At 37.3% G+C, this 25,688-nt stretch overlaps 1 protein-coding gene across 1 annotated transcript in view; it reads right to left on the minus strand.

Annotated features, from left to right (window-relative positions):
* SEMA3D (semaphorin 3D) overlaps nt 1-25,688 on the minus strand; it is a 182,582-nt gene that overhangs the window by 33,693 nt on the left and 123,201 nt on the right. The window contains exons 9-11 of the mRNA XM_029928204.1: nt 12,101-12,215; nt 10,835-10,904; nt 7,808-7,952 (exon numbers count right to left, since the gene is read on the minus strand). Coding sequence (XP_029784064.1) covers nt 7,808-7,952; nt 10,835-10,904; nt 12,101-12,215 — 330 coding nt within the window. The remainder of the gene's footprint in view (nt 1-7,807; nt 7,953-10,834; nt 10,905-12,100; nt 12,216-25,688) is intronic.

Consider the following 25,688-nt stretch of genomic DNA (forward strand, 5'->3'; position numbering starts at 1 on the left):
TTAGTCATTGTTTCTAGCACTTAGCCTTCAGACACGTGGAATCTCTCAACTCGATAATGGAAGGAACCCTCTATTAAATAGCTTAAGCTGCAACTCAAAATGGATGTGGGGCTCAAGTGATACAAAGCCCTTGGCCAATTACAGGCTGCATGTTGGAGGCCCTACCAAAGGGGACTCTAGTGGGCTTACAGCTTATGCCGCCTGCGGTGAGATCCGGTTGGTCTAGCATTAAAATCAGAGCGAAAGCATGATTTTGCTTGCATCACATTTTTCAAACAGCCCTCCCACTTAAGATGTTTTTTCCTTTGCTTTTGTCGCTATAGATATGCAAGTAGGCAGTATTTCAAAAAATAATATCATGACATTCAAGCCAGCTCCTGATACCAAATTTTCAAATAATTGAAAGTTTTAATATGAGAAAAGTATAGGTGAGTGAAGTGGGAACAATTTAGCCAAGAAGCAAACGTGGCGTTTTTCCTCCTTGCTCACCTCTGACAGAAAGGCTTAAGTATAATAAAATCAAAGAAAAAAGATGAGAAGGAAAACCTGGTTTCTATTGACTATTATAAAATGATCTTTGGAAATGTATTTTTTTCGAAGGCAGCTTTTCCTCCTGGCACGCTGCCAGTGTTTGGATAAGATCTTTATCCCTTGCGTTGCTGTGCGCCATCTCCGAGGTCTGCGTCTCCACACTGCTTTCACAAATGAAAGTGATTTGGTAGAGTTACTCCCTGAGGTTGAAGAGAGTACCGTTTGAACCAAATATTGTTATTTTAGCACATTAAAAACAGTGAGATATTTCCTTTGATATCATAGAGCTGTTAGGCACCCAGATCTAAAAACCACTGGAGATGCTAAGCGACCTGAGCAGGTAGGAGAGCAAAGTAGGAAAGAAAAATGCTACGAAGGAAAAAGACAAAGCTTGGGGGAATGGTTCATCTGAAGTAAATGATCATATCAATCCATTTTCTCCCCAAACCCTGGAGAATGTTCCTCTTGAAGCTAGGGATCTAGCTACATCTCAGGTATTAAAAATCTAGCGAATTTTTCTCTGTGTGTATGCCCTTTTAGTTTCTACCTAGTAACACAGTCCATCTGACTATATGGTAGAAGACCATTTATTTCTACCTGATGCTGACTAACATTTGCCTGATTTCCACTACCCTAGTTCCTGTAGGAGATACATTAGAGAATTTATCTGTGTCATTACCTATTATGTTGAAGAACTAACTCTTAAGATGGTTTAAAATTTCAGAAGAAAAGAAAAAAGAGCTATTACTAAAATTTTACAATGTGAGTATCTTGCTGGAAACAATACCAGCAGGAGAATATTCCAGAAGGGCCTGCCCAGGCACACCGTAAAAGGAGAAGGGTGAGTCCGAGAGCACCATGCTCAGGGCCGGCTGCACAGCTGGCAGGTGTGACCGTGTTGCATTTGGCACACCTGCATGTTTGTGCAGGGCCTTTAGCAGTGCAGTGGGAAGCGACGGATGAGAGGAGAAAAATGGTTTTTATCCAATGCGAGAACTTTGCCCCTTGGCAAGGCACCAGGCAGCTGTTCAAAGTTTTCTCCCCCTGCTGCTCCAGGCTGTTCTCTCCAGGTTGCATTTTCCTTTTAAACAAATCATAGGACTGACTAATGTGAGGAAAGATGTGGCACAAGGAAAGACTGAACCAGGCTTCCATTTTTAGCAAACTGGGAAAAATAAGTTAATGCATAAAGGAAGTTTTTTTAAATTTATACAGTAAAAAATACATGCAATTTCTTTTTGTAACTGTTTTTAAAAATTTGTTTCTTTTGAGAGAGAGTGGGAAGAGGAGGGGCAGAGAGAGAGGGAAAGAGAATCCCAAGTAGGCTCTGCACTATTAGAGCAGAGCCTGATGCAGGGCTCAAACTCATGAACTGTAAGATCATAAAATGAGCAGAAACCAAGAGTCGGTTGCTTAACCAAATGAGCCACTTAGGTGCCCTGAAAAATAAATGTAATTTCTTAGGTGCCACTCTATCTTCTGCTTATTCAGCTATGAGTCTGTTTCTAACATATGGTTGAGGAAAGACTCTGTCTTCATGAAGTATAAGAAAGGCCAGGTAGGGGTACATTTGTCCCTTTCTCTTTCTTTTTCCTTTTTCTCTTTTTGCAACTAAAAAGCAGCTTTATTGTTGTTATATTTGAACCTTGAATATTCTGTGTTTAAAAGGTAAAACAACAACAACAACTCAAGTTTCCTCTTTATAGTTAATTCAGCTTCTAACAGAGTGATAAGTCTTCCAGCATTTGAAGAAATGCCTTTCCCAGGTGCAAATATCCATTCAAAATTTTATGTAGAACTGGCAAATGAATTTTAACTTCTGGACTTACAAAATGTCATAGTATGCTCCCCTGCTTGTACAAAGGTTGGATTCTACTATAACTGGGTAGTACTTCAGAGCAACAAATAGGGGCGCCTGAGTGGCTCGGTCGGTTAAGCATCCGACTTCGGCTCAGGTCATCATCTCACAGTTTGTGGGTTGAGCCCCGCGTTGGGCTCTGTGCTGACAGCTCAGGGCTTGGAGCCTGCTTCCAATTCTATGTCTCCGTCTCTCCCTGCACCTCCCCCTCTTGCACTGTCTCTCTCACTCTCAAGAATAAATAAACATTAACAAATGTTTAAAAAAATAAATAAAGACAACAATTAAACCAACAATTTTGGATCATTTACTTTCAAAATTAAATAGTTTAAGCTGAACTTAATTTTTCTGGACACTTAACAAAACATATAGCTGTAGCTCTTTCTCTCTTTTAAGATTTCCTTTCTTTTAGAGGAATTCTTATATGAGAAAAAGGAAAAACCCATTGAACGTAGTAAGTGGGTTGGCATAAAGAGAATGCTGGCCCCATGGAAAAGAATGCCTTTACTTTTTATTTACTCTGGAGAAAAATCTGTTTGAGGAGTTGTACATGATGGGGTTTCTTGTTTGGCAAAGATATGAAATATTATAGAGATAGTTGAAAAATCACTTAACATTAAAACAATGTTAATGCTAATGCTTTGTAGCAGGTTGGTTAAATTAAATAGCTAATTGATTAATATATGGATAAAAAGAAAAAAGTATTTAAAATTTTTCTGATGATCTAAATTCCTACAATAGAATTAGTGAGGAGAGATGTTTATTCAGGGATTATTTGAGATTTAACAATGTTAGTCAAGTTTTTACAGGACCTGAGGGACAGTAAATAGGAACCAGGAGATTAGTTTAGTGATGTGATATTTCATGTGTCTTCAGTGCACCCACAGTAGTGGGATTAGAAGAGGGCCTACAACCACCTCTTTTTGTTCCTCATCATAAAATGGTAACTTAGTTGGGAAATTCATGTGTAGGTTTTAGCCTTTGAAAGTAAAGCTAAAACATTTAATAGCAAAAGTAGTATTTGGGGGAAAATGGAATTTAAAAATGAATTTTCTTTTACATAATTAGAGGTTTAGAAATTCTCAAAAACTATGCCAAAATGGTTTGAGGATAGTGAAATAGACATTTCTTAAATATTTGAACTTTAAAAACAAATCCTTTCCACATTTTGGCTAGGGTGACCAGGGCTGCAATGAACATGGGAATGCTAATCTCTTTTCAAGATCCTGATTTCAATTCTTTCGGATAAACACTCAGAAGTGAGCTGTCGGACTGTGTGCTAGTTTTATTATTTATGTTGTAGGTAGAAAGAGTCCAGATTTCCATCACCTGATGAATGGGAAAAAATGATATATCTACACAATGGAATACTTATTCAGTCTTAGAAAGGAAATCCTTCCATAGATGCCAGTGGAGATGAACAAAGAGTACATTATGCTAAGTGAAGTAAGTTAGTCACAGAAAGTCAAAACTACACGGGGCCCCTGGGTGGCTCCGTCGGTTAAGCGTCCAACTTTGGCACAGGTCATGATCTCCCAGTCTGTGAATTCCAGCCCTGCATTGGTTTCTGTGCCGACAGCTCAGAGCCTGGAGCCTGCTTGACATTCTGTGTCTCCCTCTCTTGGCCCCTCCCCCTCTCATGCTCTGTCTATCTCTGTCTCTCAAAAATGAATAAAGAAAACAAAAAAACCTACATACTTCCACTTAGATACATATTCAAACTCATGAAACCCCAAGATAAAACTGTGGTTGCCAGAGGCTAGGGGGAATGGAATGTAAGAAGTCACTAGTTAATGGGTATATAATTTCAGTTATTCAACATTCTAGAAGTTCTAGAGATCTTATTGCACAACATTATCTACAGGCAATATCGTATTCATGAACTTAGAAATCTGTTAAAACCATAGGTCTCACATTAAGTGTTCTTCCCACAAAAAGAAATTTTTAAAGTAAATTCTCACTTCTTTGATAAGACAATGGTTTAAAAACTGAAATTTACTTTCAAGTAAACATTTATTAATGTTTGACAGTTAGACATAAGTCATAAAATTCCTTATCAACACAGACTAAAACGACCAAGTAAATCTTTTAAAATAAGTCAAATATCAAAAATGAAATCTGCCTTTAAAAATCTTCCTCAGATTCTGAGTTTTCGAGCAGCCTGCTACCACTGAGCTGACCTCAGTTTGGTTTCCATATTTGACCCCTACTACTTGCTGTATTGTGGATTCTGCCATATTTTATTTCATTTGCAATTTCTCATTCCCAAGGCCTAAAGTTCAACAACGATTGAAGAAATCCATTTGAACGAAATACAGTTTGTTGAGAGATTCAGTGTGGACACCAGAGGGCAGGAGAGCCCCTTGAAGGGAAGGGATTCCCTGAACGTCTCCTTGTCATTCATGAGTTTCCAGGCTTACTGACATTGTAGAGAGTAATGATATCATGGTCAGGTCAGGAGTTTAGGTTTGACTTTTTGTTACAGGAAGTACAGAATTCTGTCAAAAACTAGAAAATTAACGTAGCAGCAGCCCCCTGAGAGTCCTGGTGTTTATTCTCTCAGTGAAGAAGGCCCTGCTGGGAGCACAACTTCAGAAGCAATCTGGGCAACAACATGAGTGAGGAAATGTAAATGTAAAGGAGGTTTTTTCAAATAATCTATTTAAAAAGTTTTAAGTGTACAGTGGCTTTCATTAAAGATTCTGACATTTCATCGAAAGCAAATTATTTAGCAATGCTTGGGTTAATGTAAACGATTCATACCCAGAACTACCAGAAAAGGAATGATAAGTACAATAAGGTTTCAAAACTGCATTATTATTTGTGCAGAGAACAGATCAGTCCCCGAGGGAAACAATGTGGGGCTCAGATTGGTTATTCACTTTCATCTTGTTGAAGATAGAGTGCTGCGGAGGTTTATGGCATTTGATTTGGAGTTGAGTCGAGCTAAATTTTATCCCAGTCTTGCCCACGTCAGAACAAGGAGAGAGAAGCCCACTTGTAACCAAAAGTGTAAAGCAAAATAAACAGCTTCACACAGTAATTGCGATAGCTGCTTTTTTAAATATTTATTTTTGAGAGAGAGAGAAAGTGCAAGTGGGGGAGGGTCAGAGAGACAGGGAGACACAGAATCCGAAGCAGGCTCCAGGCTCTGAGCTGTCAGCACAGAGCCCGATGTGGGGCTCAAACCCACAAACCGTGAGATCATGACCTGAGGTGCTTAGCCAATTGAACCACCCAGGTGCCCCAGAAAAATAGAATGATTTTAAATGGATGGTTGGTGTGCCCTGGTGGCCTATTGGGAGCTGTGACTTTTTGCCAGGCTCAGCTTCAGGAGCCCCTCGGACTGCATACGGCTAGCCCAGGAAGAAATCACAATTCAAAACTCTAAGTACAGTTTCTACTGAATGTGGCTTCCTTTCTCACCCTCATAACATAAAAAAACCAAAAGTCAAAACTTAAGTTGGAGACTGTAGTTACAAGATGCAGTTCTCAAAGCTTAGCTACAGATGAGAATGTGTTTACAAATTTAAAAAAGCACAGGAATTTCCTGAGGAACACTGATGTTGAGTAAGGATAAAGGAATAACTCTGTTAAATGGACCTTTCTTATGCCTGATACCATTTTTCCTTTTCTAAATTGTTAAAAAGAGGGACAGATGGGTGACTCAGCTGGTTAAGAGTCCAGCTCTTGTTCTGGGTTCAGGTAATGACCTCACGGTTTGTGGGATTGCGCTCCATTGTCAGGCTCCCAGCTGGCCATGGAAACGACTTAGGATTCTCTCCCCCCTCTCCCTCTGCCCCTCTCCTGCATGCATGTGTGTTCACTCTCTCAATGAACAAGCAAGTAAACAAACTCATGTAGAAATGGCTCAGAATGTGATAATCCGTGATACTTAACCCCATAATCCTACTGTGGTGAAATTTCCCCCATAGAATTCCCTCTGAACTTTAAGTATCATCCTCACAAAAAGCCCCAAATATATATAACATAAGTTGAAATTCTACACCGATTCATTATACATATACATATATCTACACTATATATAATTATTATGTATATAGTCTATATATTACATATTATTGTATGTTCAGTATGTACATATATACTACATATAATCAGTAAAAGATATTCTACAGAAGAGGAAGATAAGTATAATTTAACATGAAAAATTTTAATATAGTATCATAGTGCAAATACTAAGAGCTTGGACTTTTCTGACAGAATAGGTGGATTTAAAACTCAGGTGCACCACTCAGTAGCTCTGCAACCTTGGGCAAGTTACTGCACCTGTCTGTGCCTGAAAATGTCATTAATAACAATAGTACTTGCTTAGAATTCTTGTGCAGTTAAGATTTGTAAAACCTTTAGAAGAGTATCGTCACACTTTAACTTACAACTTACATTACCGTTAAATAAGTAAATAAGACAAACATAATTTTGATGTTCAAAGAAAATTAAAAATCTGAATTCGGAAAATATTATTTGCAAAAAATATTTTTCCATGAAAGTGTGATGATCTTGGAATCAGTCCAGAAAACACACTTGAAACATATTTCTATTGAGAAATTACAAAAGGGAAAATAGACACAGTTCTAAAGTGTGTTTACTAAATTTAATTAGGTTATGCAACAGGAAGATGAAAAGGGAAAGCCTGGTTCCCAACTGTTTCCTGTTTAAGGACAAACATATGAAAAGACAAAATTCAGTAGAATTGGATGGGTTAAGTCAAAACTTTTTCTCAGAGATTTTGAGGATTACTTTAGACCTCCTGGTAGAAATTTTCATATTGACTCTTAAGTGGAAAAAAGGGCATGTAGACTTTTATGTTACATCAATTAACCAATCCTAAAATATTTAAATAACTTAAACTGTTTTAATTACATCAAGAAAACAAAAAAAAACCTTTCACTTAAAATGCAAATACAGATTTTACACTGTGAAGTCTTTTTTTTAACAGATAGAACATAATAAAGAAATAAATGCACCATTGTAATTGATGTGGTCTTTTAAAGTAGAAAAGAAGGACCTGAAGACTCTAGCTATACACAGAGCTGTAAGTGGGAAATAAATATTTATTTGGCGTTTTCATTTCATCTGGAATATTTGTTATTAAATCATTAAGTCTGTTCGATGATTCTGTAGATTTACTGAGAATAGGTACTTTATTTTCAGGATGGCCTGCTCCTTATGATATAGTCATTTTTTTCCTGTAGTATCTAAAGCTCTTTCTCAAAAGGAAAAGAAGTTAAGTTCAGTGAAGGATGGAAATGCTAATATATCACTGTAAATAAATAATAGGTATTTTAAAAACTACAGCACATGCTGCTGTGGTGAATTAGCATAGTTGATTATAATAGAATTGGGAAGAGGTTATGGGTTTATGAAAATAATTTGATATTGAAGTTGGATACATACAGTGCCAGGTCGGGGGTAAGGAATTCTTCCATCATACTGCACCCAACGGTGGTCAGCGCTTTCCTTATGAGCATACGGACCATTAAAAACTGCTCTGATGTCAGCCATGCTGTACACGCAAACAGCGGAGCCTTTGAAGATGGAGCTGAAAAAAGAAAGGTCCAATCATTCATTATACCTCATTCGACGGACATTTACTGAGCACATATTCTAACCAGGTGTGTGGACAAAGTTATGCAGCACATTCCATTTGATAGCTGCTGCAGACAAAATGTGTGTATGCCCTTAAGGACCTTATAACCCATCAATACTGAAAAAACTGTGACAAGTCACATGACAGATGATTATAGGAAGCTACACAAGCACGCAAATGGGTCCCCAATACAGGGCTGTCTGGTAAGTGTTCAGAGTAGGTGGCGTCTACACTGATACTTGATGGATACATAGGAGTTCCCTAGAAAAACTGAAGGATAGAAGGAATATGCAGAAAAGAGTACCATATTTATAGACATGCTTTTGAATTTCATTGGAAGTTTTTATGGCATAATGCCTTCTAAAGATCTTCTAAAATAAAAAGTTACATCACCTACTTTTTAAAAGAGGAGCATTTTAGGTACATAAATAATAAGCATTTCATTTATGTTTTCTTTTCTTAAAATGTTTGTTTGTTTATTTTTTTGAGAGAGACAGAGCGTGAGCAGGGGAAGGGCAAAGAGAAAAGGAAACACAGAATTCGAAGCAGGCTCCAGGCTCTTAGCTGTCAAGCCCAGAGCCCAATCCAGTCCTTGGATCCATGAACATGTGAGATCATGACGAAGTCAGACGCCCAACCAACTGAGCCACACAGGTGCCCCTCTCATTTAAGTTTTCTTAAAGTGAGAAAATGGCTGTAAATTTTGGCTATTAATAGTCTCCTCATACAGTTGTTATTAATTTAAAAAATGTTGAAACTCTTTTGCTTCTTTCTGAATCTCTGTATTTTTTCTTGACTTTATGTACTTTATCTGACCCTTAAAACTCATCTTAATTACACAGGACTAGATCACACATAATTAAGAAGCAGAAAAGCTCCACAGGGATTCCACAAATTTTTGCAAATTAATGGTGAAAATTGTTAACAGTGTCATCACGTGTTTCATTTTTGTTTTATTTCTGGAAAATAAAAGACATTGTTCTCTGCATCTGAAACTTCCAGTGATTCCTGTTCATAAAAACGAGATCACCCTTTAGGAGCTAAGAGACATATCATCTCAGCACTATGCAAGGGCCAAGATTCCCCAGCTCACCCATTAATACTCTTGGAATGACATTAATGGGAAACATCCGGAGCTGATGGCAAACAGGCAGCTGGAAGAAAACTAGCTGCTAAGAAGGAAGGTGACGCCCCCATAGAATCACATCATCGGCCTAGAATATTCTATAGGAATGATGGTGCGTCATGCTTCGTGGTATTGCTATTGTTGCAGAATCATTACGTCTTCTCATTGGACAAAGGATATGCCATGCATCCCAACATTACGTCAGTCCTCAGGGCGCCACTCAGAATAGAATAATAAGGTACACCAAGAACAAAGAGAGGGCTTGTAACTTCACACTCTGGGTGGGCAGAGGCTTGGTAGGAGAACTATCTCGCGGCTGTATTTCCCTGGCACATATCGATGCCTTGTGTGCGGGGAAAACACAGTGACTTCAAAGACAGTTCTGTGAATGGAAAGGTGCCAAGAGAACTAAGGCTGAGATACTTAATTTGAGTAACTCCAGACACTTGCTCTCCCTGCATCTTTTTAGCTGGGATATAAATTAGCAGAAAAATGGGAGTCCAAACGGCATTTGTTGGGGTGTCTTCTTTATTTTCATTTAAATATTCACATTCTATAACTTATAATTAACCAAAGAGCATTTTGTGTTATGATATATTATAAACACTATTAGTGTAAGGTGAACTAAATGAAGGTAATGCCACAGAAAAGAAATGATAGTGTGCCTACAAACTATTTTAATAATTTTTTCAGGAGGCAGTAAGAGCATTTCTTTATCACCAATACCAACATTTCCAATTCTTCCAATACTAATATCAACATAAATATCCATAGCAGAGATGTGGAAAAAGTAAAAAAAAAAAAAGTAGATCAAAGAAGATATTGTAGGCAGCAATATGTAGCAGAAATATTGTAAAAGGCATAGCAGGGTCAAAGGTAAGTTACTGAATTGATAAAATTAAAATCAAATAAAATTATGTACGGTCCCTATATTTTTTGAGGAAGCTTCATAGCTACTAGGGCAACTTTTAAGGAAGTCACAGAGTCTCAGAGACGGTTGCAAGACAGTGTTATATAGAAAGAAGACAAGAATACAGGGGTGGAAATTACAAAACCACCGTCAGTTCTAGTCCTGTCTTTACTACGAGCCGGCTTCTTTGGGTAAGTCACACGAACTTCCTCTGCCCGAGGTGGTAGAGCGGTAATGACATGCTGATAACAGCCAAACCCCCGCCTTTGTAGGGCAACGAGGCAGTGCGCCTAAGATAGTACGTGATGACATTTCAGAAGTCAGGAGGGTCCCGTCTCGTGATTTCAGCCTAACCAATGACTAAGACACGTCTTTCTTTAATACTCCTTCTATGCCATGCAGCTTGCCCTACTTACTGTGGTTAGTATACGCACACACCTTTGCACCCAGTAACTTCATTCTGGGAATTTGGCTGACAGATATGCTTGCTCATGCAGAGAACAACATATATACAAATTTAGTCAAAGAAGCATTATGCATACCACCATAGCATTGGAAATAATGGAAATATCTATGTATAGGAAAAAGGCTAAACAAATTGTGGTAGCTGATACAGGAATACTCTGCTGGAAGAAAAGGAACCAAGAGACATTTTATGTATTGATATTAAGAGATTTCTGAGAAACACTAAGTGAAAAAATAAAATGAAAAATGGGTATTTTTTTTCACACCAAAGGAAGGGACAAAACAACATATAACAGCTCTATAGAAGAATTACAAGCATTTTTTAAAACTTACCTGGTTGTGGTAAAGACTCCATATATGACAGGATTTCTTTCATCTCTTGTAGGAAGTAAGTAAATATCCTCTATTAATAGGAAAAAATAATGATTCATTATATTTTTATATTTCAGTATTACATGTTTGTTTTTTCTTTAAGAATACAGTATTCCTGAGACTCCATGATATATAAAATCACTGTAATGACAGTGAAAGTCATTACATTATGACATAAGAAATTGAAGGTCAAAGACTGGCTTTCTCACGAGATATCAGAAATCCACTGAACCGGATATCTGACATCTGAGGTGTTTACTTCAATCACCTGTAAATGCAATGATTTGCATTTGCATGCATGATAATCTCCATGACTTTCCAGTCAGAAGTATGGATTTCATACAGACTAAAAATGAGAAACCTAGGTTACTTTTACCCTCCAATGTAAAAAAGAATCTTGTCCTATAACTGTGTCAACTTACTAGCAGTTCAATTATCTATTTGCTAACAATATAAAAATGGCTACACAAGTTAACTACTTGGGCAGTATTACTTGTGTAATTACCTGCTCAGTATTTTCTAATTACTTGCACAGTATTGATACCAAACTATGTGTAAATAATAACCTTTAAAAGATTATTTAAGATGTGAGCACGCTTATATACAACATGAAAGATCAGCCATGAATATTCAAATTATATATATACTTTTTATATATTGCATGACAAAATCATTCAATGATAAAATCATTTTTACACTGCAAAATCAAGTCTAAAAGATAAGATTTGATGATGCTAACTTTATATATAGCTGAAAAAAATCTTTCTATAATTGGCTTTGAGGGGAGTAAAGAAGGGAAATGAAAGAGAATAATCCTTGCTGCGTATTCTTTTTCCTAACAAGTGAGAGGGAGCGAGTTCCCCTCGTCTTCTGTTCTCTCCAGCAGAGGGCGCCCGCAGAATAAAGAACCCAAGTTCTTGCTGCCTAGAGAGTGCCGCTCCTTCCAAAGTAAAAGGTCACGTGGAGAGTGGATGGATTCTGTAGACCCATTGCTAGTAGCTTTGTGTCTCTTGCTGCGGCTCTGTTTCCTTCATAACTTTGAGGACGCTTACAAAGAGAGGAATTGCTTCATTACAATACGCTCCGAGACCTAGAGCCCCTTCATGTTCTCTGTGTGTATGAATTTAGTAGTAACACCCCCGCAAGCTGTCCTGGGCTAAAATAAAATAAATGCTGAATTTATTAGGCAGTAAGACACTTTCAAGAAAAAAGGAGCACGTGACTTACGTAGCTCATCAAAATGAGTATCAGCCCCATCATTTCCAGGAATTGAGCAAATCAATCTGGCTTTAAGAAAAGTCGTCCATTTGTTTATCAGGCTGCGTTGTCCTCCAACATCGTTCTGAAAAAAAAAAAATAAAAGGAAAATAATAAAGATACAAATTTGGTTAATGTCATTGTTTACAAAGACAGGGGAGCCTACATTTTTAGGGCCTTGAACTTTCAAACAAGGGAAAAGGCAGTTTTGTCTCTTAGTATTATATGCTCTTCTCATGGTTAAATGAATACAATGTACACAACACAGCTCTCCTGAACGGTAGAGGCAGGCAAGGCTACCTAGTAACTATGTGAGACCTGAAATCAAATCTCACCTCTGTCAATCGTTGCCCCATGGCCTATAAAAGGTTATGTAATTCTCCAAGGCTCTGTTTCCTCATTGAACAAATATGATTAATGCCTTGAAATTGGTTAAATGGAACAATTTGTGTAGAGTGCTTAATAAAAGGCCAGGCAACTTGTGTTCAACAAATACTAGCACTGATTTGTATATTATACACAAGATTAAGATCATTATGATCTTTAGAAATATGGCCTCTAGAAATATGCCTTGGTATAGACTTTCAAAAGCCTTTTAATACCCTACTAATTAAACAATAAGGCAATATATACACATAAAACCAATCTTGTTTTAAATGCTAACTGATGTTTTGCCATACTTTTTTTTATTCTGAAGTATTTCATTAAAATGTTCTTTAAACACTTAGCAAATATAAGCATTTAAATCAATGCAATAAAATAAATAGAGCAATGCAATTCAATAATTCACCACTGAAACATCTATTTCTTATTTTTACTTTAATATGTCCCTAAATATGAACTCCAACTAAATACAATTACTAGTTGACTTGAATAGATCAGCTAAGTTTATACTAAGTAAGATGAGACTATTTCATGGTATAAATACATTAAGTACTTAAACTCAACTTCTAAAATTACTTTTGGAGCCACAATTTTTATTAATTCACTTACATTTAAATGTAAATTATATAAACATTCTTATCCTTCATGCAATCTACATCTTATAAATTTAATACAAAGTTCACTGTCAAATACTAACTCTGAATATTTAGGAACTATATTCCCTCTGCTTCTTTATGTCTGAAAATTAAATGAAACTAGAGAAAAGTATCTAAATGACTTCTCCAAATGGGAGCATTCAAAGTCACAGAAATAGTTGCTATTCTTGAAGAAAGGGGGAAGAAGAAAGGGAAGGGGAAGGAAGACAGAGATCCCTTTGAGTATTAACTTGGGTGATGTGGGGGCACCTGGGTGGCTCAGTCAATTAAGAGTCCAGCTTTGGCTCAGGTCATGATCTCAAGGTTTGTGGGTTCGAGCCCTGTGTTGGGCTCTGTGCTGACCGCTAGCTCAGAGCCTGGAGCCTGCTTCGGATTCTGTGTCTCCCTCTCTCTGACCCTCCCCTGCTCGTGCTGTCTCACTCTGTCTCTCAAAAATAAATAAAAAACATTAAAATAAAAAAATTTAGAACTTGGGTGATGCGGAAATCCAAATTCCATGTGATATAATCATAGAGTCTCAGAAGTCTATAGACCTGGGGGAAGGCTGAGAAGGCAATGAGGTCTGTGAGACCACAGACCGTAACCATCCTTGTAGCGCCTGACACCAGAGGCGACCCCAGGACGCCCGAAGTGAATGAATCCCACTTTATATCCCTCTCTGCTCTGCAACAGAATGCTTTTCAGAAGTAGCTCTGTATAAGTGAGTTATAATTTTCATTTCCTTCATTTGTTCTTTAGGCTTATGACAATGCAAAAAAAATTAAAATTTAAAGACATTTAAATTCAAGAAAGTATTTCATATATGAACTAAAATTTGTACTTGAACAGAAATTGCACCTCACAGTTTGCACTATGTCTCACTGTGTTAAATTTTAAGTGATCCAAATCAATGCGCACTTGGTCTTGGAACACATGTGTAACTGAGTCCATGTGTGCTGACAGATACATTATATAAACTCTGTGATAACTACAGCGATTGTTTGGAAACCGGACCAACGAGAGACCTTTCTGGCAGTAGTATTTTGACACTGATACTGTTTAGAATTGCTGACACATGGTGATAATACAAAGCAAAAGGACATTTTGTTGATTTTCTCATAATTTTTCATTCTTTCCAGAAAACACACTCCCTGTTCTTTTCATCCAACATCAACCGCACATGTGTCACTAATACCCTGCTTATCAGGTGTTTAATAAGAGCATGTTCAATTATTAGTAACTAAAAATACTAGATAAAATCGATAAATGTCTTCAGAAAATATAAATAAATGCCAAAGAATTTAAGTCTCCTCTGAAAAATCTCTGTAGTGGAAAAAATGAGTCAGGTGTCCCTGAAGAGTTAAATTCAATAATGTTCTTAAAATGATAGGTAGGATCAGACATGCAGAGATTCGTTCAGGAAATATTCTAGGTGCTAGAAGAGAGGGGAAAGGACAAGTGGAACACTTCAGAACATGTGTAGATTGGACACCTGGGGGGCTCAAGTCGGTTGAGCGTCTGACTTCAGCTCAGGTCATGATCTCATAGCTTGGGAGTTGGAGCCCCGCATCGGGCTCTGTGCTGACAGCTTTGGATTCTGTGTCTCCCCCTCTCTCTCTGCCCCTCCTCCACTCACTCTTTGTCTCTCTCTCTCAAAAATAAATAAACTTTAATAACAACAACAAAAACGAACTAAACAAAACAAACAAAAAAGAACATGTATGGAGAACCAGAACAAATTTGGTTTGGCAAAAACTGGGAAATTAAAATAGTGGAAGAAAATGTTATAAAAGGATATTGGGATATTTTCAAGGAAAGCTTTAATCCCAGGCCAAAGTATTTATAAGTCATTTAGAAATGTGTTATTTGGTATCAAGAATTACTACAGAGAAGTGAAAGAAAATTAATACATATATATCTTATATAATTATCCTCTAGACACACACATGTCTATAATTGCTTTTGAGTTTATGTTTTGTGTATGGTGCTTCTATTGGAGTATCATTGTTCAATACCAAAAATAACCAATATTTCAGCTAGCTATTGGATGATTAATGATAGCTATGGATGTGAAGGTAGATTTATCTAGACATGGCTTTTATTTTTGCTGCTAACATCCTCAGATCACTTCACAAATATAAATCCAGATGTTAGTATGAATAGGCAAAAACACTTATGCTTCCTTGTAGTAATGATGAATTCCATGTTAATGTTTCATAGGATTCCAGTGAGAAATGTTATCTGGAATTATTCACAAAGAAAGAGATTTTTAAATAAATTTAAAAATAGGGGCACCTGGGTGGCTCAGTTCCTTGAGCGTCAGACTTTGACTCAGGTCATGACTCATGGTTTGTGAGTTCCGGCCCCACAAAAGGCTTTTCGCTGAGAGCAAGGGCTGCTTCAGATTCCCTGTCTTCCTCTCTGTGCCCTTCCCCCGCTAGCGCGCGCGCGCGCGCGCGCGCTCTCTCTCTCTCTCTCTCTCTCTCTCTCTCTCAAATAAACATTACAATACATTTTAAAAATTAAAGATAAGAATTAAGATATCTCATCTTTCTCACCAATCTTGATTTATATATTTTTAAATTCACCTATGTGCTCTGTCCTTATATTTTTTATTGTAGCGAAGTCCTACTTGTACTAAGCCAAGCTCTAGTTAAAATCTTTCCATTTTAATGCATTCTTTCTACATACTTATAATTTGTAAAATTTTTCATTGCCTATATTTGCATATTTTGAGTCAGCTATCAATACTAAAAGTGGTGTTGATTCAAAATACTAGCTATCATGAATTTAATGCTAAGGATTAGGTTTGGTTTACGGCCATAAGGCCGTGGCATAGTGTAGTTGCTCAAATTATTTTGTTAAATGAATAAACAGAGAGCTCAAATATTTGCTCCACTACATTCCTTTAACAGGTGCATATATCACTGGTTCATCATAAAAATTAGCAATCACATTCCCTTTTAAACATTTTATCAGATAAAAATAACAATAAATGCCCATTTTCAAATGGTGTCCCCCTCTCTCTCTGCTATTATCACCCATGTGTAAGATAAACCATGAAAAAAATTCTAATTATTCCACTAGGCTCACATTTGTTGGACAGGAAGGGAACTTAGACTGTAGCCTGCATATATACTTTTAACCTGACAAATGGAAATTGCAATCCTTTGAACAAAAGAATCTTTAAATGTTCTTGCCTGTCTGACTAGCAGCCTTTCCATGGCCCCTCAAGGAATAAAAGGATAGAAAACAAACAAACAAAAAAATCTGGGTCACAGATGAAAGCCACCTGCTGTCAGCAGGGAAACAAGTATAATTTCTGGGATAATAGTTCTCAGGAGTGGATTATAAGCATTTAATGACTGGATAGTAACTCTTACAGACATCCAGAAGCATGACCTGGGATGGCAAAGTTCAGTTCACGAGGAGTTATATTTCTCTTGTAGGGAAGTGTCAATTGACTGACTGTTGACCAGCTCTCAGTGCCTGGATTTGTTTGCAAATCCACCAAATCCCCCCTGAGAACTTTAAGCACAGAAGAGGGCTGAAAGGGAGGTAACCACTTTTGTACTAAATTGTCACCTCCTCACTTATTTTTGTGAAGTTCTAAAGAATGCAACCATCTCACTAACACAATAGATTTATTATTGAGATGTCAGAATCAGCAGCTTTAAGTCACCGGTCACTTCTGTGTCTCCGCTCTGTCACAGCTTCTTTGTAGTCACACTGCCAAAAGCCTTGACATTCTCTACACAAAGATGCAGATGAAAGTAACAAAGAAATTAAATGTAAACAAGACAAACCACATGGCTTCCAACTGGGTGGTGAATGCAGAGGGGGACTATTTTCTTATTCTCTGTGGCTCTTTATATGTTTGTGATATTTCTTAAGTTTAAAGGGATAAATAAAAATAGAAAAGACGGAAGATGAAACAAAACACAATTTATAATCTTTCAGCAGCTCTAAAATAAACTATCTCTGAGTCAGGTGATTGAGTGATCGCTACATATTATGAAATATTATGATCTTCTAATCACCAGCTGCTAATGGGCAGATTAGTCAGAAAGCAGGTTAATGGTGATTCCATTCTGCGTCCACTGTCCCAGCAGATTCCAGTCCTTATAAATCTTACATGGACATGTCGAGTAGCTACAAACTGTCACACAAAGTTTTATGGAGTGTGCCTTTTGACCTGTGGGTCACTACGCTGGCTTCATCTGCTACCCATGATGCTATCTGTATGCATCATCCTCTCTGAGGATCTCTTCGCACTTGATAAATATGGTCATTCCTGCCTATGTCTTGGGAAACAGAAGTTCTTAGAGCATGTAAGAATTGGTTTTCTGCTCTTGAATCTTAAAGATTTTATTAATCAATGTAATCTCCAAGATATTTGAGAACGTGTTGTATTGTACTAAATCTTTTTTTTAAATGTTTATTTTTTTGTGTGTGAGAGAGAAAGTCAGAGTGTGAGCAGGGCGGGGTAGAGAGGTAGAGAGAGACCCAGAATCTGAAGCAGGCTCCAGGCTCTGAGCTGTCGGCACAGAGCCCGATGAGGGGCTCAAACCCATGAACTGTGAGATCATGACCTGAACTGTAGTGGAGTCGGATGCTTAACTGACTGAGCCACCCAAGCACCCCTGTGTTCCATTAAAATATGAAATAGCATTCAGAAATTTGTAACTGTGTTAATGAATTCAAGTTTAAAGACACTAGCCTTTTCAAATCAACAAACACTGAAAATGACAACTCTTACTTAAGCTGTTAAAAAAGAAAAAGAAAAAACCAAGGGTTTGATGCTAGAGTCAGGGTTCATAACTTCTTCTTTGCTTAAAATTAGTTCTTTTGCTTAATGCATGTCTGCATCTTTGTACAGGCAGAAGAATGAAAATCCATGAAACACTTGGAAAACTATTGTCCTTGCATCTTTTGTGCACACTTCCCCCCAGTTCTAGCCATTAATGACATTAAATCTAAAAGATTTTTGCTTCAATGAATTCTATCTACCTTCTTTTGAAGTGTAATCTAAATCTACAATATGGAGAATCCATAAACATGTCTTTCCATTACTGACCCTACACTGAGCTCAACATACAGGCTTGCTATTGACCCTTTTTACAAGTTCAAGAAGATAAGGGCAAGTTAATCCTTTTGTGTTTTCAATGTAATGCCTGTTGTATTTCAGTTCATCATTCATATTCTTTATCTGATCTGTTTTATGATAACAGTTGTCCTTTGCAGGTTTTAAACAGCCTTGTGTTGAGATAGACTTCTGAATCACCTGAAGACCCGTCACCCCAGGAAATCCTGGAGGTAGAACCACAGCAACTGACATTTCAGAGCAACTGTCTAATGTACTTCTCCCTGGGCCGCCTCAGTCGTCACACAGTTATTTTTAGGGACACATCTTGTTTGTAAGCTTGATACAGGTGGTCTGCATGGGGCCACACAAGTAAATAATAACGATAAGGATAATCCAAACACAGAATGGCCTACTTAGGAGCTGGAAACGATGATCACGATGTGACAGAAACGAAAAGTAAAACCTGGAATGAGATCCCGGAGCCTCTCTAGGAAAGAATGTCATATATACTAAAGTACCATATCATACTGAGAGCGAGGGCTTAAGTGAGGACCTCATACAATAAGCAAACTAATGGAAGAAAAGGAAGTTATTCAGACTGAATCCAACGAGGGAACTGTGTTGTTCTGCTTTCCTTTCCAGCCCTTTTCTTTTGCAATGTGTTGTAAGTACGTTTCTTGTAACTGTTTTGTTAGATGCAAAAAAATACTAGTAATAAATTTATGACCACTACAGAAAAAAAGGCAAAATAAGAAAATAAGGAATCTTTGGGGCACTTGGGTGGCTCAGCCAGTTGAGCATCCAACTTCAGCTCAGGTCATAATCTCACAGTTCATGAGTTCGAGCCTCGTGTCAGGCTCTTTGCTGTCAGCACTGAGCCTGCTTCAGATCCTGTCTTCCTCTCTCTTCTGCCTCTCCCCTGCACATGCATACGCTCTCTCTCTCTCTCTCTTTCTCAAAAATAAATAAACATTAAAAAAAAGAAAAGAAGGAATCTTCTATTTCATCTACAAATAATCTTGAATTCGCTTAGTAGTAAAAGAAACAAAACTACAGAAACTCAAACATCTCAGACAAAGGGGAGAGAAGAAAAAAATAAACAGAAAAACTTACATGACAGGTACTCAGCATAGTGATCGTTAAGAGATTCATTCTGAAGAGGATTTTAAGGCTCCAATATATATATTTTTTTTTTCTAAAAAGGACTCTAGTGTTTAAAGATGACTGTTTTTGATTTGCCATTGGAGAATCAAAATGGAGAACATGTTTTTCCAACTACTTTAAAAACTTGTAAACATTATTAGAGATGCAAGACTTGGGTAGGACAGTATGCTAAAAAATTCAGTTTCTAAGATTAAACAGGTTAAAATTAGGTAAATCTAGGCATGGTAAACACCCCCCTATCCTTCCCCAAGTAGGATCAGAACTCATTAAATTAGAAAAAAGAAAAAAAAAAAAGGCTACAGGCTACAGTATAAATCCTTGCCTAGGAATTTCTGACAGGAAAACAGATGGAAGTGAAGCAAAAGCACATCTGTAACTCGTGGCTCTAAATCTCTCATTTAGGTTTTAAGTGACACGTTGAAAGTAAGCAAAAAACCCACAGCTCGGTGGAGATCAATAAATACGGAAAGTGTCATCAGCCACAAAACACAAATCTTCAAAGGCAGTAATTGTCCAAATAGGACCATATATCAAGGTAGACAATACAAGGGGAATCGGAGCAAAGGGCTATTAATTAGGCCCCCAGGCAAGTTATGTGAAAGGACCATCCAAACTGAATTCCTGGCAAGGACAAAAGGAAATACTGCAGAACACAAAAAAAAAAACCTCCCGAGAACGGGCCTAACATAGAGCTGGAATCCAGAGTGGGCGAGCTAATGGACAACGCTTCCAAAAAATGAACAGAATTCAAAAATAATGTGAAACAGGCTCGAGGCAAAAAGATGTAAGCCAGTCTCACTGAAGTGACTGGTATTTCACCATAAGCTACAGTGTGGGTCTTGAAGGGACACACACACACACACACACACACACACACACACACACACACGTGTGTGTGGTAACAAACATACAGACATAAATAATAGTATCTGAAAGGACTATTCAGAGGGTTTATTGCATGATGTTTCACCTGTTCTTTCAGTCAGCGTTTATGACCTCCCCGTGAAGATCTGTGTAATTTACCATTTATGAGAGCAGCCTGGGGTGTAAGGTGGACCATTTGGCTTGGACATATTGACTGTACAACAAAATCAAAGAATTATAGAGTCTGGCAAGGCTTTAGAAATCACCTAGGTTAAACACCTTATTTCAAATATGAGAAAGTACAGTAAGTAATGCACTGAAAAATAATTTACTAGTAAATATGTTCTACCATGTACAATGATAAACATACTGAGCTTGAAAGATATTCTTTAGAGGAAGGTATTTATTCTCCTGAGGCGGTCATTGATCAACTCTCTCCTACAAATGATACTCTAATTCAGCCCCCTTCCTATTTAGCGTCTCTTCCTGTCCACACCTCTTGTTTAAAATAAGTGTTGTTCAAATTGTAGACACATTAAAAAAAAAAAAACTGTTCACAAAATTTTCACCAGACGTGTCTCTGAGTTCTTTTGACTATGTCCAGAAATAAGATCCACCCTCCAAATACAAATATTGCTAAAGTTAAAGGCAAAATAATAACAGGAATTTCAAATATCCAACTAATAAAATATCATCTCTTCCTATTAACCGTTAATAACTGATCTGCCTCCAATGACCACCTGCCCCTATACACACACAATCACTACCTCTCCTCCACTCCCAAGCAGTTAGTTGATCTGCCTCCAAATGTGAGTGTTGTACACATGACGTGTGCATGTGTGTGTACATGATTTTTGACATTTAACTCACTGTGCTATGACAAGGCACTCACGTTATTCACATGCCAATCTTTTACATTGTTGACAGCTCGAAAATAGAGATCTAAGTCACTCTTGTTTTCCAGTTCCTGCCTCAGTATCTGCCTCATCCAAAGTCATATGATCTCATCTAAGTTTTTCATTTGTTTGGTAACATAATCATGGAAGAGCTGGGGCCTCTCATTTTCTAGGAAATGAGCTAGGAAGAAATAGAGCAGAGACGGAGGCCTAGATCTGCTTTCACAGCAAGTATTCATATCATTTGAGCAGAAGTTATTGAGTTATTGAGTTTTTTTTTTATCAACCATGATGTTTATCCTGATATCCCAAGCATCTAGTACATAGAAAATTCAGTATAAATACTTGCTGAATGAGTGAGTGGTAACAAAAGAGAATGCGTAGATAGACAGCTGGGTGGACAGGTGGATGGAGAGATGGACTGGAAAATAAATGGACAAATGGATGGATGGACAGATGGATGGGTGCATGTAAAGATGGGTGGATGGATGGGTGGAGGGATGGATGGATGGATGAAGGAGCAACATGGAGCCAGAGAGACCTCCTCCTGCATAGCCTGATGCCGGACCCCCTGTGGAAGGTCTGGGTCCCAGTTTCTCTCACCAGCTGTACCAGCATGTTGTTCTTGCCATGGAGGAGGGCAGCCCAGGAGTTCTGGTGCAGGGACTCAACACAGTCATGGGCAGAACTAGCCCATGTAATGTAATACCTGATTGTTAATCATAATGCTACCTGGCCTCCTTTTGGTGTGTGCCATCACTTATACCTGCTTTCTTCTCGAAACAGGTTTTGTGTCTAATTTGTGACACCACTGCCATCCAGTTCTCTACCTATCAAGCTATTTCTTCCCAATTGCCTCTGTAGTCATTTTCCACAGTTTTTACTTAAATATCGTTGTTCCTCAGGATTCTGTCCTTGATCTTTGATCTTTTACTACATAATTTTCTTGGGCAATTTTACATACTTCCATGACATTGAGAACCACCAGCATATTGGTGAATTCCAAATTCGTGATTCCAGACACTACTGAGCCTCAGGTTCATATTTTCAACTGGCGATTGTGGCAGCATATCCCAGAGCCAGGTCAAGTTCAACATGTCCCAGTATAAAATCTATGCCCACATACCATTTTTGGTGTGTTTTATTTATTTTTTGGGGGGCTCAAATATCAGAAGATATCTCTTTATAAATTTTCCTAATCTCTGCCTTACCTTCTGAAAACCACAATTACTAAGAATATAGGAGTCCTCATCTATGGGCAAATATCAAAGTCTCTGGGACGGGAATAAGGAAGAATTAAAGTGCATCCAGTGTCTGACTCTTGATTTTGCCTCAGGTCATAACCTCACAGTTCGAGAGTTCTTTGAGCTCCATATCGGGGTCTGCATTGATAGCGTAGAACCTGCTTGGGATTGCCCCTTTCTCCCTGTCTCTCCTCAAAATAAATAAATCAACTTAAAAAAATTTGAAAACCAAAGGCATTGAGGATCCAATAGGACAGGAGTTTGTTTCGGTCTTTCATATATATCATGGGGTCAATATCTGCAGTATCAGTCAGTCCTCACTACGAACAGGGAAGATGAGACATCTGCAGACTACGCAAATTTCAAGTATGTTCTAAAGGAAAAAGAATCACTGATCTGTTAATCTGTCATGTACTTGTTAAGCTCCCGTGCCAGCAGAGCTCTTTCAACTGCTTAAATGCTATTTTCTCACCTCTGAGATTTCCCACGGGCTTTTCCTTCTGCCTGGCACATTCTCCCCTAGCCCTGTCATCTCTGCCCCGGAGCCTCCTCACCATTTTCAGTACCTGGTTCAAAAGTGGCTTTCTCAGACAAACCTTCCACAGCTGGTCTAAAACCCACCCCCTTTTCCTAGCCACACCCTGTGATTTTTCCCCCAATATAGCAGCTCTCACATTTTCCATTTCTATATATTAATCTGTGTGTTTTCTTATTTAATGCATATATCATTGCTATTACTATTACTAGGTTGCAAGCTCAATGAATACAAATACCATCTCTTTTCTTTTTATTTTCTATAAAACTAAGGTTTATTTTGCACAATGTTGCGTACAAATGTGTTAAGTAAATGAATATTTTGATAGTCTATATTTATACTGTAACCACTAGCCATGTGGTTATATCTATATTTTTTCATTTTTAAAGTTATTATTTTAAATTATTAATTAAATAATCAATTTTTATTTGTTACGTTTTATGTATTAGTTCCAATTAGTTAAGAACACCCATGATACTCTTTAAAATTAGTTAAAATTAAGGGCGCTTGGAGGGCTCAGTCAGTTAAACGTCTAAACTTTTGATCTTGGCTCAGGTCATGATCTCACAGTTTGTGAGTTCCAGCCCACCTGAGATTCTCTCTCCCTCTCTCTCTGCCTCTCTCCTACTTGTGTGTGCTTGCTCTATCTCTCTCTGTCTCTCTCATTCTCTCCCCCTTTCAAAATAAATAAACTTTAAAAAATAAATTAATTAAAATTAGTTAAAATTAAATAATATTGAAAATTCAGTTCCTTTGTCATCTGAATCATATGTGAATCTGAATAGCCACATGGTGACGGAGTTGGAGAATGTACATACGGAACATTCCCATCATCACATAAAGTTCTGTTGGACAGACTAGTCTACACTAAGCAATTAATAAAAAAACAGTAATAATTTAAGGACTCTTTAGCCGTCTACATCTAGATTCTAGGCATTCTATTCTATTCTATTTTCTTTAGAGAATCACCTGACAGGTCCCCAGTCACAAATATTTCTCAATCTAGATATATTCCTCCAATGGTTGCTAAGTATGTCTACCCATCAAATCACTTTTCTAAAAAACATATATAACTTCTCAGTGTCTACAGGATAGAGTTTAAACTACTTAACATGGAAACATCGTACCTTCCAATTTAACACTCCAATCTCAAATGACATCGCTCCCCATATACAACCCTCCAGTTCCACTTACACCAAGAATTTACCCTTATGTAAACCACATATACTCTGTCACAATGTCGCCTGAAATGTCTATCCTTTCTTTTCCTTGATGTAGGCCTCCTCCCTCTGTAGGACTCAATTTTTGAGTTTTACTAAATATGCAGACTTCTCAGCTCCAACCTCTGTCCTGTTCTATTGTGATTATCAGTTTATATCTCTATTTCCTTCACTGTGCTATGAGGTTTTAAAGAAAAGGGCCAGTGATTTCCTTATCTGCAGTGTCTAGTGTATTGCATTTTGTACAGAACTTCTATTTTGTTATTGTTGTTGAAATAATGAAATGATATAATAACGAATGAGTGGGTTACAAAATTGAAAAGATTCACTCTTATTCTATAAACAACTCTTAACCAATTTTTGTGTAATTTTTGCCTGTTTTCAAAACTTCCTAATATATAGTCTATAGTGATAAGTATATATAGTTTTGTGAGATCCAATAAGGATATGTGATGGATGAATTTCAAAACCTCCAAGTATATAGTGATAGTCTATGTCACTATATACTACTCAGTCTAATAGTATTTTCTTTGCCAGGTCAATAAAACAATTTTTAGTTTAGCGTAGTAACTGACCAGTTAGGGAACTCTTAAATTGTCAACAATTTGGGGGCTGAAGGTCATCAATTAAAGATGGAAACAAATAAAAACAACAAAACCTGAATATTTCTAAATAAATAGGCACTGTGTTAATATCCTGGTAGAAGAGAGAGTGTAAAGAACTCTCATGTCACTATAAATTTTTCTAAACTCTGTAAAGTGTACACAGTTCACTCTTAATTCTCTCTAATGTGATTTCTGTCTCTTGGATCTTTTCTTACATCTACTGAGGTCAACTTTGTTTCATAGCATACACATACATTTGTGATTATTTCTTGAAAACTGAAAGACTATATTGTAATCACCTCATGGGGGTAAAAATATTGAACCAACAGAGTGGAATTGTATGTTCTTAATAATGTCAGAAGGACATTTTATGAGAAAATTATACAGCAATATTGATGATGGCGAAAAGTTTTTTAAATTAAACTTGTCATAGTTTTTGCTATTGTTTTGACATAACACATTTTTAAAAAGATTTCAAGTCATTTTTAATTTGTCAGTGAAATCATGACTTAGAAGTGCTCACTTTTCGATACACCTTAATCCTAAATTATTAAGTAAGGTTAAAAACATAGGCAGGGGGTGCTGCACTTAGAAATTTTAAAGACACGTGTAGAACCAAACATTGTAAACATTTGGCTAATAGATCATATCTGTAGTGGGAACTTCTGAAGATGAAACTAACTAGAAATAATGATTGAGTAAAGAGATAGAGTAATGGAAGAAGGACTTCCATTATATCTTTTTTTTAAAGTAAATTCATCCATCACATGTCTTTATTTGATCTCACAATTTGTTAGCTTTTTGTCCAAACACAATGGCATGACAAAATCTTGCTGTGTGGCCTTAGAGTGTTTTTGTGGTGGGAACATTCCTGTGCTACAATTCTCTCTGCCTTTTCAATTCTTTAGGAGTGTGTTCATAATTA

The sequence above is a fragment of the Suricata suricatta genome, chromosome 2 (assembly GCF_006229205.1).
Source record: "Suricata suricatta isolate VVHF042 chromosome 2, meerkat_22Aug2017_6uvM2_HiC, whole genome shotgun sequence".
Lineage (NCBI taxonomy): Eukaryota > Metazoa > Chordata > Mammalia > Carnivora > Herpestidae > Suricata > Suricata suricatta.